This window comes from Cetorhinus maximus, chromosome 22 (assembly GCF_964194155.1).
Source record: "Cetorhinus maximus chromosome 22, sCetMax3.hap1.1, whole genome shotgun sequence".
Lineage (NCBI taxonomy): Eukaryota > Metazoa > Chordata > Chondrichthyes > Lamniformes > Cetorhinidae > Cetorhinus > Cetorhinus maximus.
The window spans coordinates 57399346-57411955 of NC_135900.1; the positions used below are offsets into that span (position 1 = coordinate 57399346).

General features: G+C 41.1%; 1 protein-coding gene across 3 annotated transcripts in view; it reads right to left on the reverse strand.

Moving 5' to 3' along the window:
* The window catches only part of cadps2 (Ca++-dependent secretion activator 2), a 782646-nt gene that overhangs the window by 270884 nt on the left and 499152 nt on the right, over positions 1–12610 (reverse strand). For all 3 annotated transcript variants that reach the window (XM_078568371.1, XM_078568372.1, XM_078568373.1), the window contains exon 11: positions 11673–11885. In XM_078568371.1, coding sequence (XP_078424497.1) covers positions 11673–11885 — 213 coding nt within the window. The remainder of the gene's footprint in view (positions 1–11672; positions 11886–12610) is intronic.

Below are 12610 nucleotides of genomic sequence, written 5' to 3' on the forward strand. Positions count from 1 at the left end.
AGTATTTGTTGACAATAATGGATGTGTCTATCAGGTTTCCTGAAGCGATACCTTTAAGAAATATTACAACTAAGAAGGTTGTGGAGGAGTTAATTAAACTTTTTACAAGATATGGTTTATCTAAAGAAATACAATCGGATCAGGGGTCAAATTTCATGTCACAGCTGTTTAAGAAAGTAATGAAGTGTTTGGGGATAAAACAGTTTAAGTCAACAGCTTATCACCGGAGTCACAAGGAGCTTTGGAAAGATGGCATCAAACTTTAAAAACTATGATAACAGCATATTGTCAGGATTATGCACAGGATTGGGATACAGGAATTCCATTTTTGTTATTTCCTATTAGAGACGCTCCTAATGCATCGATAGGTTTTAGCCCTTTTGAACTAGGTTATGGTCATGAGGTAAGGGGACCACTGAAATTGATTCATAAGAAATTGGTGGATCAAAATTCATAAACTATTCTCCTGGATTACGTATCAAATTTCAGGGAAAAGTTGAACAGAGTATGCGAGCTGGCTAGGGACCATTTAAAGATATCACAGCAAGTGATGGAAGTGAAAGCAGATAAGAAAGCTAAAACTCGCAGTTTTGTTGCTGGAGAGAAAGTACTAGTTTTGTTACCAGTACTAGGTGATTCATTAAATGCAATATTTATTGGGCGTTATAGGATTGAAAAGAAATCGAGTGAAGTAAATTATTTAATAAATACTCCAGATAGAAGAAAGAAGCAGAGGGTGTGTCACGTAAATATGCTTGAAAGTACTTTGATACTTTGACAGAAAGAGGTACAAAAAGAGGTGTTAGTGATGGTGGATGATGAGAAAGGTAGAAGTGCAGGACTCTGAAATTAATTTTCCTCTAATCGAATTGAATAATGAGGGGATGCTTGAAAATTTAAATGAAATATTGAGTTACCTTCCAAGCAAGTGTCAGTGATTTGGAAAAGCTATTGCAGTCACACAAACCTATTTGTGGAAATAAGTTGGGAAAGACGCATTTAGGCTTACATGATGTATGTATAGAAATAACATCTTCAATAAAGCTTATAGATTAAATAACTTTATAGATTAAATCCGGCAAAGTTACCACAAGTCAAAAAAAATTGATTTCAAGCTTCAAAATGATATCATTGAGTCTGGTTGCTGTAACTGAAGTCTATTACACTGGTACGGAAACCAGATGGAACACAAGGACAGTGTGTGGACTATCAAAAGGTGAATGAGGTGACAAAAGTGGAATCATATCCCATAACACTTATAGTAAGTTAAAAAACAGGACCTCTAGGGTTGTAATCTCAGGATTACTCCCTGTACCACGTGCCAGTGAGGCTAGAAATAGGAAGACAGTGCAGCTGAACACATGGCTGAACAGATGGTATAGGAGGGAGGGTTTCCGATATCTAGATCAGTGGGATCTCTTCCGGGGCAGGTGGGACCTGTACAAGAAGGACGGGTTGCATCTAAACTGGAGGGGCACCAATATCCTGGCTGCGAGTTTTGCTAGTGTCACTCAGGAGGGTTTAAACTAGTATGGCAGGGGGGTGGGAACCAGAGCAATAGGTCAGCAGGTGAAATAAATGACAGGGAACCAGTGAATGTGGCCAGTAGGACTAAGAGGAAGGGCAGGCAGGGAGAAATTACTGAACACAGTGGGACTGGGGGTCTGAAATGCATTTGTTTCAATGCGAGAAGTATAACAGGCAAGGCAGATGAGCTTAGAGCTTGGATTAGTACTTGGGACTATGATGTTATTGCTATTACAGAGACTTGGTTGAAAGATGGACAGGATTGGCAGATAAACGTTCCAGGATTTAGATGTTTCAGGCAGGATAGAGAGGGATGTAGAAGAGGTGGGGGAGTTGCACTGCTGGTTAAGGGGAATATCACAGCTGTACGACAGGAGGACACCTCGGTGGGCTCATGCAGCGAGGCAATATGAGTAGAGCTCCGGAATAGGAAGGGTGCAGTCACAATGTTGGGTGTTTACTATAGGCCTCCCAATTGCCGGCGGGAGATTGAGGAACAGTTATGTAGGTAGATTTTGGAAAGATGTAAAAGCAATAAGGTTGTTGTGGTGGGTGATTTTAACTTTCCCTATATTGACTGGGAATCACTTAGTGCTAGGGGTTTGGATGGTGCAGAATTTGTAAGGTGCATCCAGGAGGGCTTCCTGAGACAATATGTAGATAGCCCAACTAGGGAAGGGGCAATACTGGACCTGGTATTAGGGAATGAACCCGGCCAGGTGGTTGAAGTTTCGGTAGGGGAGTATTTCGGGAAAAGTGACCATAATTCAGTAGGTTTCAAGGTACTGGTGGATAAGGATAACAGGAGTCCTCGGGTTAAGGTGCTTAATTGGGGTAAGGCTAATTATAACAATATTAGGCAGGAACTGAGGAATCTAGACTGGAGGCGGATGTTTGAGGGCAAATCAACAACTGACATGTGGGGGGGCTTTCAAACGTCAGTTGATAGGAATTCAGGACCGGCATGTTCCTGCTAGGATGAAGGATAAGCATGGCAAGTTTCAGGAACCTTGGATAACGAAGGATATTGTGAGATTAGTCAAAAAGAAAAGGGAAGCATTCGTAAGGGCGAGAAGGCTGGGAACAGATGAAGCCCATGGAGAATATAAAGAAAGTAGGAAGAAACTTAAGCAAGGAGTCAGGAGGGCTAAAAAGGGTCATGAAAAGTCACTGGCAACCAGGATTAAGGAAAATCCCAAGGCCTTTTATACATATGTAAAAAGCAAGAGGGTGGCGAGGGAAAGTGTAGGCCCACTCAGGGACAGAGGTGGGAATCTGTGTGTGGAGTCAGAAGAAATGGAAGAGATACTAAATGAATACCTCTCATCAGTATTCACCAAAGAAGGACTTAGTGGTCGATTTGTCTAGGAAAGAGTGTGTAGATAGCCTGGATCATGTTGAGATCAAAAAAGGGGAGGTGTTATGCGTCTTGAAGAATATTAAGGTGGATAAGTCCCCAGGGCCAGATGGGATCTGCCCCAGAGTACTGAGGGAGGCAAGGGAGAAGATTGCTGGGGCCTTGACAGAAATCAGTGGTAGGGAAATTATTGAAGAAGATTCGTCGTGACAGGATTTACTACCATTTGGAAGCAAATGGGTGTATTAGTGAGAGGCAGCATGGTTTTGTGAAGGGGAGGTCATGTCTCACTAACTTGATCGAGTTTTTCGAGGAAGTGACAAAGATGATCGACGATGGAAGGGCAATGGATGTTATATACATGGATTTCAGTAAGGCCTTTGACAAGGTCCCTCATGGCACACTGTTACAGAAGGAAAAGTCGCATGGGATCAGAGGTGAGCTGGCAAGATGGATACAGAATTGGCTTGGTCATAGAAGACAGAGGGTAGTAGTGGAAGGGTGCTTTTCTGAATGGAGAGCTGTGACTAGTGGAATTCCGCAGGGGTCAGTGCTGGGTCCTTTGCTGTTTGTAGTATACATAAGTGATTTGGAGGAAAATGTAACTGGGCTAATTAGTAAGTTTGCAGATGACACTAAGGTTGGAGGAGTTGCAGATAGTGAAGAGGATTGTCAAAGGATACAACGGGATATAGATTGGTTGGAGACTTGGGCGGAGAAATGGCAGATGGAGTTTAATCCGGACAACTGCGAGGCAATACATTTTGGAAGGTCTAATACAGACAGGAATTATACAGTAAATGGCAGAGCTTTAAGTGCATCAACGGGCAGAGGGATCTGGGTGTACAGGTCCACAGGTCACTGAAAGTGGCAACGCAGGTGGATAAGGTAGTCAGGAAGGCATATGGCATGCTTGCCTTCATTGGCAGGGGTATTGAGTATAAAAGTTGGGAAGTCATGCTGCAGCTGTATAGAACCTTGGTTAGGCCACACTTGGAATACTGCATGCAATTCTGGTCACCACATTACCAGAAGGATATGGAGGCATTGGAGAGGGTGAAGAGGAGGTTTACCAGGATGCTGCCTGGTTTGGAGGTTATTAGCTATGAGGAGAGGTTGGAGAAACTCGGATTGTTCTCACTAGAGCGGCGGAGATTGAGGAGCAACTTGATAGAAGTTTACAAAATTGTGAGCGGCATGGACAGAGTAGATAGTCAGAAGCTTTTTCCCAGGGTGGAAGAGTCAATTACTAGGGGACATGGATTTAAGGTGAGAGGAGAAAACTATAGAGGAGATGTGCAGGGCAAGTTTTTTTACACAGAGGGTAGTGAGTGTCTGGAATTCGCTGCCAGAGGAGGTGGTGGAAGCAGGTACGATAGTGGTGTTTAAGAGGCAGCTTGACAAATACATGAATAGGATGGGAATAGAGGGATACGGACCCCGGAAGTGCAAAATGTTTTAGTTGATGGGCAATATGATCGGCGCAGGCTTGGAGGGCCGAAGGGCCTGTTCCTGTGCAGTACTTTTCTTTGTTCTTTTTGTTCACGGTTGAAAGATTGCATTGAGAAAGTGGGACAATCAAAATTTATCACAAAGATTGACTTGCTAAAAGGACATTGGCAGGTGCCATTGTGGGAGAAATATCAGCTTTTGTAATGTCAAGTTTAAAGTTTATATCAGTTTAAAGTTATGCCATTTGGTATGAAGAATGCATCTGCGACATTTCAAAGGCTGACAAAGTAATTGCAGGACTGAGCAATTGTGCGGTTTATATTGATGATCTAATCATTTTCAGTCAGAGGTGAGAGGAACATTTACAGCATCTGGAAGAATTATTTACTCGACTACAAGAAGCTAATTTGGTGATGAACTTGGCTAAAAGTGAATTTGCAAAAGCACAAGTAACGTATCTAGGCAATACCATTGGACATGGTAAGGTGGCTCCAAGAGATGCGAAAGTCAAGGCTATTGTGGATTTCCCAGTGCCTACAACAAAATGAGAAGTTTTGAGATTTCTAGGGATGAGTTGGTTTTACTGGAAATTTGTACCATATTTTAGCCAAGTGGTTGTTCCACTGACTGAACAATTAAAGAAGAACAAGAAGTTTCAACGGGCACTGGAATTTCAGAAGTCATTCGATAGTTTGAAAACTGCATTAACTACGGCACCTGTTTTGGTAGTACCCAGTTATACCAAGCAATTTATGTTGGCCATTGATGCAAGCGATATAGGCATTGGGGGCTGTACTGTTATAAGGTGACACTGGAATTGAAAAACCGATAGGGTATTTTTCACAGAAGCTGAAAGTACAACAGAGAAGATATTCAACGATCGAAAAAAGAGACTTTGGGCTGAATTTTGCCATCGGTGAGCAGGGGGCAGGGCCCGGTCGCGACACGCAAAATGACACAGGATGATGTTGGGCGGAACCCCCGATGTCATTCCCCCCCCCATTTAAATTTTCAGGAAGGCGGGGGCACAACCAAATCAGCTGTGCGCCCGCTGACCTGTCAATGGCCAATTGAGGCCATTGACAGGATCATTAAAACAATTAAAGGACCTGCCCGTCCAACCTTAAGGTTGGTGGGCAGGCCAGGAGCCCCAGTGGGCTTCTGAAAAAACATGAAACCTCATCCACTGGCGGGATGAGGTTTCATGTAGGGTTTAAAAAACTTTAATAAAGTTTTAGTGAAATTTCTTAACATGTCCCATCTCGTGTGACATTGTCATATGAGGGGGACATATTAAGGATTTTTAAATTTTTCTATTTTTAATGTTTGAATAACTTTCAGCGATCTCCCTGAGGCAGCACTTAGCCTCAGGGAGATGTGCGCTCTTTAGTGCACATGCACGAAAGAGTGCACTATCGCATTTGGGGAATCCGCCCCCCCCCCCCCCCCCCCCCCGCACAGGAAGCGTCACGCTGGGCGGGCCAATTAAGGCCCGCCCACTTAAAATGGCGGCGGGGCCCGCTTCTCTGGCAGGGATTGGCTCCCCGCCCGCCGGAGATTGGGTCGGGCCCGCCTGCCCGACAGGCAGAAAATTCTGCACCTTGAGTTTGGTGTTAGCATTGCAGCATTTTGAAATTTATGCTGCAAACAATTCATCAGAAACAACTGTTTACACAGATCTTAATCCTTTGAAGTTTTTGAAGAAATTTCGAGCAAAAGTGCAAGGCTTTTCGGATGGAGTCTATTATTACAACCATTTAATCTATAGATTATACATATTGCTGGAAGAGAAAATCTGTTCACAGATACGTTATCAAGAGTTTAAACATTAAAGGAAATTTGGAATTTTTTAAAAAACCTAGACACTGAACTGAAGTGATTTCTGTTGATATCAATATATATATATTGTTACATTAATGCATGCATCTGGAAATGTAATAGTGTAATAAGTATAGGAAATAGTATGAGATGAGTTATTAAAATGAAGCCGTCTTTTAGAATAATGACGTTTCATTTTTCAATAGGGAGGGGGATGTCATGAAGCTATTAATGTATATAATATTATTGGAAAGTATTTTTCTTTTAAAATAGAGGTTTAGTTTGTAGGTGTGTCTTCATTGGATTAAAGCCAGCTAGTCTGGGTGCTTTGATGTGTCCTAGTTTTGAGATGTAAGAGAGGTAGAATGCATTTGCATTTTGTTGAACAGAGCATTCAAGATGGGGAGTAATTCTGGCACCTAGCTAGCAGAGACCATTAAATGTTTATATTACTAATAAAATTTGTACTATGAAAGGGGTTTTATTGTTAGAACAGGTGGAGTTCAAAGAGGCTGGTGATACAATGAGAATTTACATTCAGTGAGCTGTGTTGGGTATAACAGATAGCAGTTTTGTGTGTGTGCAGGGCAGAGGCAATGTAAGATCAAAGCAGCTGTAAGCCTACACCTGTATCCACAGGAACCAAAGTGAAAAGAACCTCATTTTGAATTCATAAGGTGAAAATGCTTTTCCTGGTGTCTGGTTAAGTCTATGGGTTGCTGTTGCTTTAATGGCGATTAGTTTGGGAATTTGTTAAAAGTTATGATAGTAGTAATTTATCGCCATGTGTATATGTTTAACTTGTGTAAATTAATAAATGTCTCATGTATAAAACCTCTCGAGAACTGGTGGTCTGATTCCTGAATTTAGAGCTGCACCTCAACCATGCCACTTAAAATATAGGTTATGACAGTTGCTTAAAGTTTCCCTCTGGGTTTTTTAATTAACTCAGTTTTACCAATTGCTGGTTCATAACACTGGGCATGAATGGGTTTTATCGGGAATTTGTACCAAATTTTAGCAGTGTGGTTGCTCCATTGACTGAACTTTTTAAAAAAAAGAAGTTTCAATGGGCACAGGAACGTCAGAAGGTATTTGACAATTTGAAAACTGTATTAACTATGACGCCAGTTTTGGCAGTACCCAATTACGCCAAGCAATTTAAGCTGGCCATTGACGTGAGCGATATAGGCATTGGGGCCGTACTGTTACAAGAAATGAAAATGGAATTGAAAAACAGATAGGGTATTTTTCACGAAAGTTGAATGTACGACAGGGAAAATATTCAATGATCAAAAGGGAAACCTTGGGTTTGGTGTTAATGTTGCAGCATTTTGAAATTTATGTGGAAAACAATTAATCAGAAACAATTGTTTATACAGACCACAATCCTTTAAAGTTTCTGGACCAATTTCGAGACAGATTAGTAAGGCTGTTCAGATGAAGTTTATTGCTGCAATCATTTAATCTATAGATTATACACGTTGCTGGATGAGAAAATCTGATTGCAGATCTTTATCAAAAGTTTGAAGCTTAAAGGAAAAATTGGACATTTAGGAGCCTGGACTCTGAACTGGAATGATTTCTGCTGATGCGAAGGATTTGTGTATATATTGTTATGTTAATACATTCATCTGGTAATGTAATGTAAGTATAGGAGATAATATAAGATGGGTTAATAAAAATGAAGCTGTCTTTTTAAATTATGAAGGGGATGTCAGGAAGATATAATAATGTCCAGAAGGTTATTGGAATTTATTGTGAAATAAAGTCTGTGTCAATGTGTGTGTGTGTGTGTGTGTGTGTGTGCGAGTGAGTGAATGAGTGAGTGAGAGAGAGAGACAGACTTAATTGAATTAAAGATAGCTAGTCTGCATGCTTTGATGTAAGAAGTACAAAGTAGACATGTCCCCTACAAAAAATTGTACAAAGTAGGCATGTCCCCTACAAAAATAAGAGTGGTACTGCCAAATCTAGACCTCCCTGGTTGTCTAGAGGAATACAGGGGAAGATCAGACAGAAAAAGAAAGTGTACGATAGGCACAAAGAGCTAAGCACTGCAGATAGTCTAGATGAATATAGGAAGTGCAGGGACAAATTAAAAAAGGAAATAAGGAAATCAAAGAGAGGGCATGAAAAAAGATTAGCAAGTAAAGTTAAAGATAGCCCAAAGATATTTTACCAATACATTAATGCTAAAAGGTTAGTTAAGGAAAAAGTGGGACCTATCAGAGATGAAGATGGAAACTTGCGTGTAGATGCAGAGGCTGTGGGAAGGGTTTTGAATGAATATTTTATCTCCGCATTTACAAAGGAAAGGGAGGATGTAGATATAGTAGTCCAGGAGGAACACTGCGAGATATTGGACAGGATAGTCATAAAGAAAGAGGAAGTACTCGAAGGGTTGAAATCCTTGAAAGTTGATAAGTCACCAGGGCCAGATGGATTGTTTCCGAGGCTGCTGAAGGAAGTCAGGGAGGTGATAGCAGATGCTCTGAGGATGATTTTCCAATCTTCACTAGATACAGGGGAGGTACCGGAGGACTGGAGAAATGCAAACGTAGTTCCATTGTTTAAAAAGGGATTAAAGGAAATGCCAAACAATTATAGGCCAGTTAGTCTTACATCGGTGGTGAGCAAATTAGTAGAATCAATCCTGAGAGATAGGATTAACTGTCATGTGGAAAGGCATGGACTAGTCAGGGATGGTCAGCATGGATTTGTTAAAGGAAGGCCTTGCCTCACAAATTTGATTGAATTCTTTGAGGAAGTGACGAGAAGGGTTGATGAAGGTAGTACAGTGGATGTTGTGTACATGAATTTTAGCAGGGCATTTGACAAGGTCCCACATGGCAGATTGGTCAAGAAAGTAAAAGCCCATGGGATTTAGGGTAATGTGGCAAACTGGATAAAAGGTTAGCTTTGTAACAGGAAATAAAGGGTAATGGTCGATGGATGCCTTTGCGAGTGGAAAGTTGTCTCAAGTGGTGATCCACAGGGCTTGGTGTTGGGAGCCTTGCTGTTTGTGTTATATATTAATGATTTGGACGTGAACATGGGGGGCACGATTGAGAAATTTGCAGATGACACAAAGATTGGCCAAGTAGTGGATAGTGTAGAGGATAGCCATAATCTCCAAAACAATATAGATGGGTTGGTAGAGTGGGCGGTAAAGTGACAGATGGATTTTAACATAGAGAAGTGTGAGGTCATACATTTAGGGAGGTCAAACAGTTAGAGGGATTACAAAATAAATGGGAATATACTAAGAGGGGTAGATGAAGTGAGAGATCTTGGCATACAAGTACACAGGTCCCTGAAGGCAGCAGTTCAAGTAGACAAGGTTGTAAAGAAGGCATATGGAATGCTCTCCTTCATTGGTAGAGGTATAGAATATAAAAGTAAGGAGATAATGTTGGAATTGTATAAAACACTGATGAGGCCACAACTGGTGTATTGTGTGCAGTTCTGGTCACCACATTACAGGAAGGACGTAATACCTCTGGAGAGAGTGCAGAGGAGGTTCACAAGAATGTTGCCAGGGTTAGAAAAGTGTAGCTACGAGGAGAGATTGGATAGGTTGGGGTTATTTCCCTTGGAACAAAGAAGGCTGAGAGGTGACTTGATTGAGGTGTACAAAATTATGAGGGGAATAGATAGAGTGAACAGGATAAAATTGTTTCCCTTGATGGAGAATTCTAGAACCAGGGGACATAGATTTAAGATAAGTGACAGAAGGTGTATGGGGGACATGAGGAAGAACTTTTTTATGCAGAGGGTAATGGGTGTCTGGAATTTGCTGCCCAAGTTGGTGGTGGAGGCAGAAACTCTAAACTCTTTTAAAAAGTACCTGGATCTGCACCTTATGTGTGGTAAGCTGCAGGGCTATGGGCCGGGTGCAGGAAGGTGGGATTAGAAAGGGCACCTGGATGTCCTCGGGCTGGCATGGACAAGGTGGGCCGGATGGCCTCCTTCTGTGCTGTAACTTTTCTATGGTTCTAAGAGAAGTTAGGTTTGAAATGTTAATTAGGTAAACATGGGGAAATTTTAGAATGTAAAGTGTAAAGGGGGCAATTTGCATTTTTAAACAAACTAGTGTGGCTTGAATTCAAAAGTAGGGTTGTAATGTATACCTGACCAGCCTTAGTATGAAATAGTGTGTTTATTTATTTTTCTCAAAGGTTACTGGTAAAACTTAGTGCTATGAGGGATTTTTATTATCAGGAAGGTAAGTCCAGAGACACAATGAAACAAGGAGTAAAAATATCTGGAAAAACCCAGCAGGTCTGACAGGCATCTGCGGAGAGAAGCACAGTTAACGTTTCGAGTCCGTATGACTCTTCAACAGAACTAAGGAAAAATAGAAAAGAGGTGAAATATAAGCTGGTTTAAGGGGGGGTGGGGTGGGACAGGTAGAGCTGGATAGAGGGCCAGTGATAGGTGGAGATTGCCAAAAGATGTCATAGACAAAGTCTATTTGAATCTCTACCTATCACTGGCCCTCTGTCCAGCTCCACCTGTCCCACCCCCCCCTTAAACCAGCTTATATTTCATCTCTTTTCTATTTTTCCTTAGTTCTGATGAAGAGTCATACGGACTCGAAATGTTAACTGTATTCCTCTCCGCAGATGCTGTCAGACCGGCTGAGTTTTTCCAGGTATTTTTGTTTTTATTCTAGATTTCCAGCATCCGCAGTATTTTGCTTTTATCTTAGTGAAACAATGGGTATTTGCATTCAAAAGGGAAAATATGTATAAAGGAGTAAAGGCTGTGTGTAAGGGAAGGCAGTCTAAGGTTCAACAAATGTGAAATGCCTTCAGCCTGTATGCACCAAACTGCTGCCTTCAGGGACTGAAGTTAAGAGAACTCACTTTGAATTTGACTGTTCAGGTTATCATTTACTTTGCCTGAGTCTTTGAAAATCTATGTGTCTTACTGTTGCCTTAACGAAAGTGTAACTGTGAGTCAGATTAACTAGGGGATTTCGAAGTTATCATAGCAGTAATTTGTACATCTATGTATGTATTTAAAGTCATTTCTTCTATTAATAAATGTTTAATCTAGTTTTGTAAAAAACCTATAATACTTGGTGGTCTTATTACTACTGAATTCAAGGCATGCATCTCAAAATTTATACAAATTGCAAAACAAGTTGTGGCAGTTGTTTCAAGTTTCCCTGTGGGATTTGAACAACTGAGCATTTACCATTGGCTATGTGATAACACTTATCCATCTTGGTTGCTTTTCGTTTGGATCTGTGCAGACCACAAACATTGCCCTGCTAGCTAACATCTACCCTTCCAATGACAGCTGAATTGGCAACAGCCTAATTCACTCCTGATGGCAATGATTATACACCAGACAATTAAACATGGAAACATAGCACTGCTGAAAAGGTTACAGGGGTCTCATTTTCCACTGACCTTTGGATAGTCAGGATTGTGTAACTGTAAAACAATGACATTACATTACTTTTAAACAAATAAGAGCTCAAATTAAATTGTCTTAGCGTACTCACAGAATTGAGAGATAGGCACATCAGGCAGCTGTGCGCTTCCTCCCTTGGAATTCAGTTTCTGGACCTGGGATGGAGGGACGGGCTTGTAGGACTGGCCTGTAGCTCTGTACATAGCTTGAACCCACAGCACTCGATCCTGTTCGTCATCACTCGCATAGACTACGGTGTCACCTTCTTTAACTGCATTGAAGAATGCCCGCCCACCATCCAGACCTACAAGTAAATGACCAAGATCAAGTCATAGCTTCCTTTCACATGTTTAACTCCTGTTCAAAAAGTCAACTCTTCCTGACTAATCAACTTCTTTCTGGGAAGCTTAAGCTCTTCTAAGTCTTTCTTTGACACAAATCCCTTTGGACCGGGGATCTGTTGTGTTACCCTTTCTTCCACGCTTTTTAGTTTAAGTATGTTTTGGGCACACCCTCTAAGACCTGAACATAGTACTTGAAGTATAATCAAACTCGTACATTGTAAACCCTTGGCATAACCACTGTAAATATGCATTATACTCTGGCTATATATCCTATTAATCCATGAGTGTCTTTTAATTGTACCCAAGACTTCAATAGTGTGATGCCACAAATTCAATTTGATTATTTGAATATTTACGTTTCCTTTTGGTAAATGCATAAACTCTGACTCCCGTTTCCTCCTTGTTTAATATAGAGCTGCTAAAACTCTTAGCAATATAATCTGGGTAGGGTAGCTCATTTAATACTCTATCAACTAGAAAGGCTTTTACGAAGGTGGCGGGGGTTGGGGGGTGGGGAGGGGATTTGATGGACAAATCCTGACACTGATCATCTCTATTTTTCACAGAATAATACAGCAAAAAAAAAGAACTATTCAGCCCATCGCACTCTTTGAAAAGAGCTATCCAATTAGTCCCAGTATTGTAACAGTATTGCAACTTTTTGCTCCACTACTTTGGCTATTCG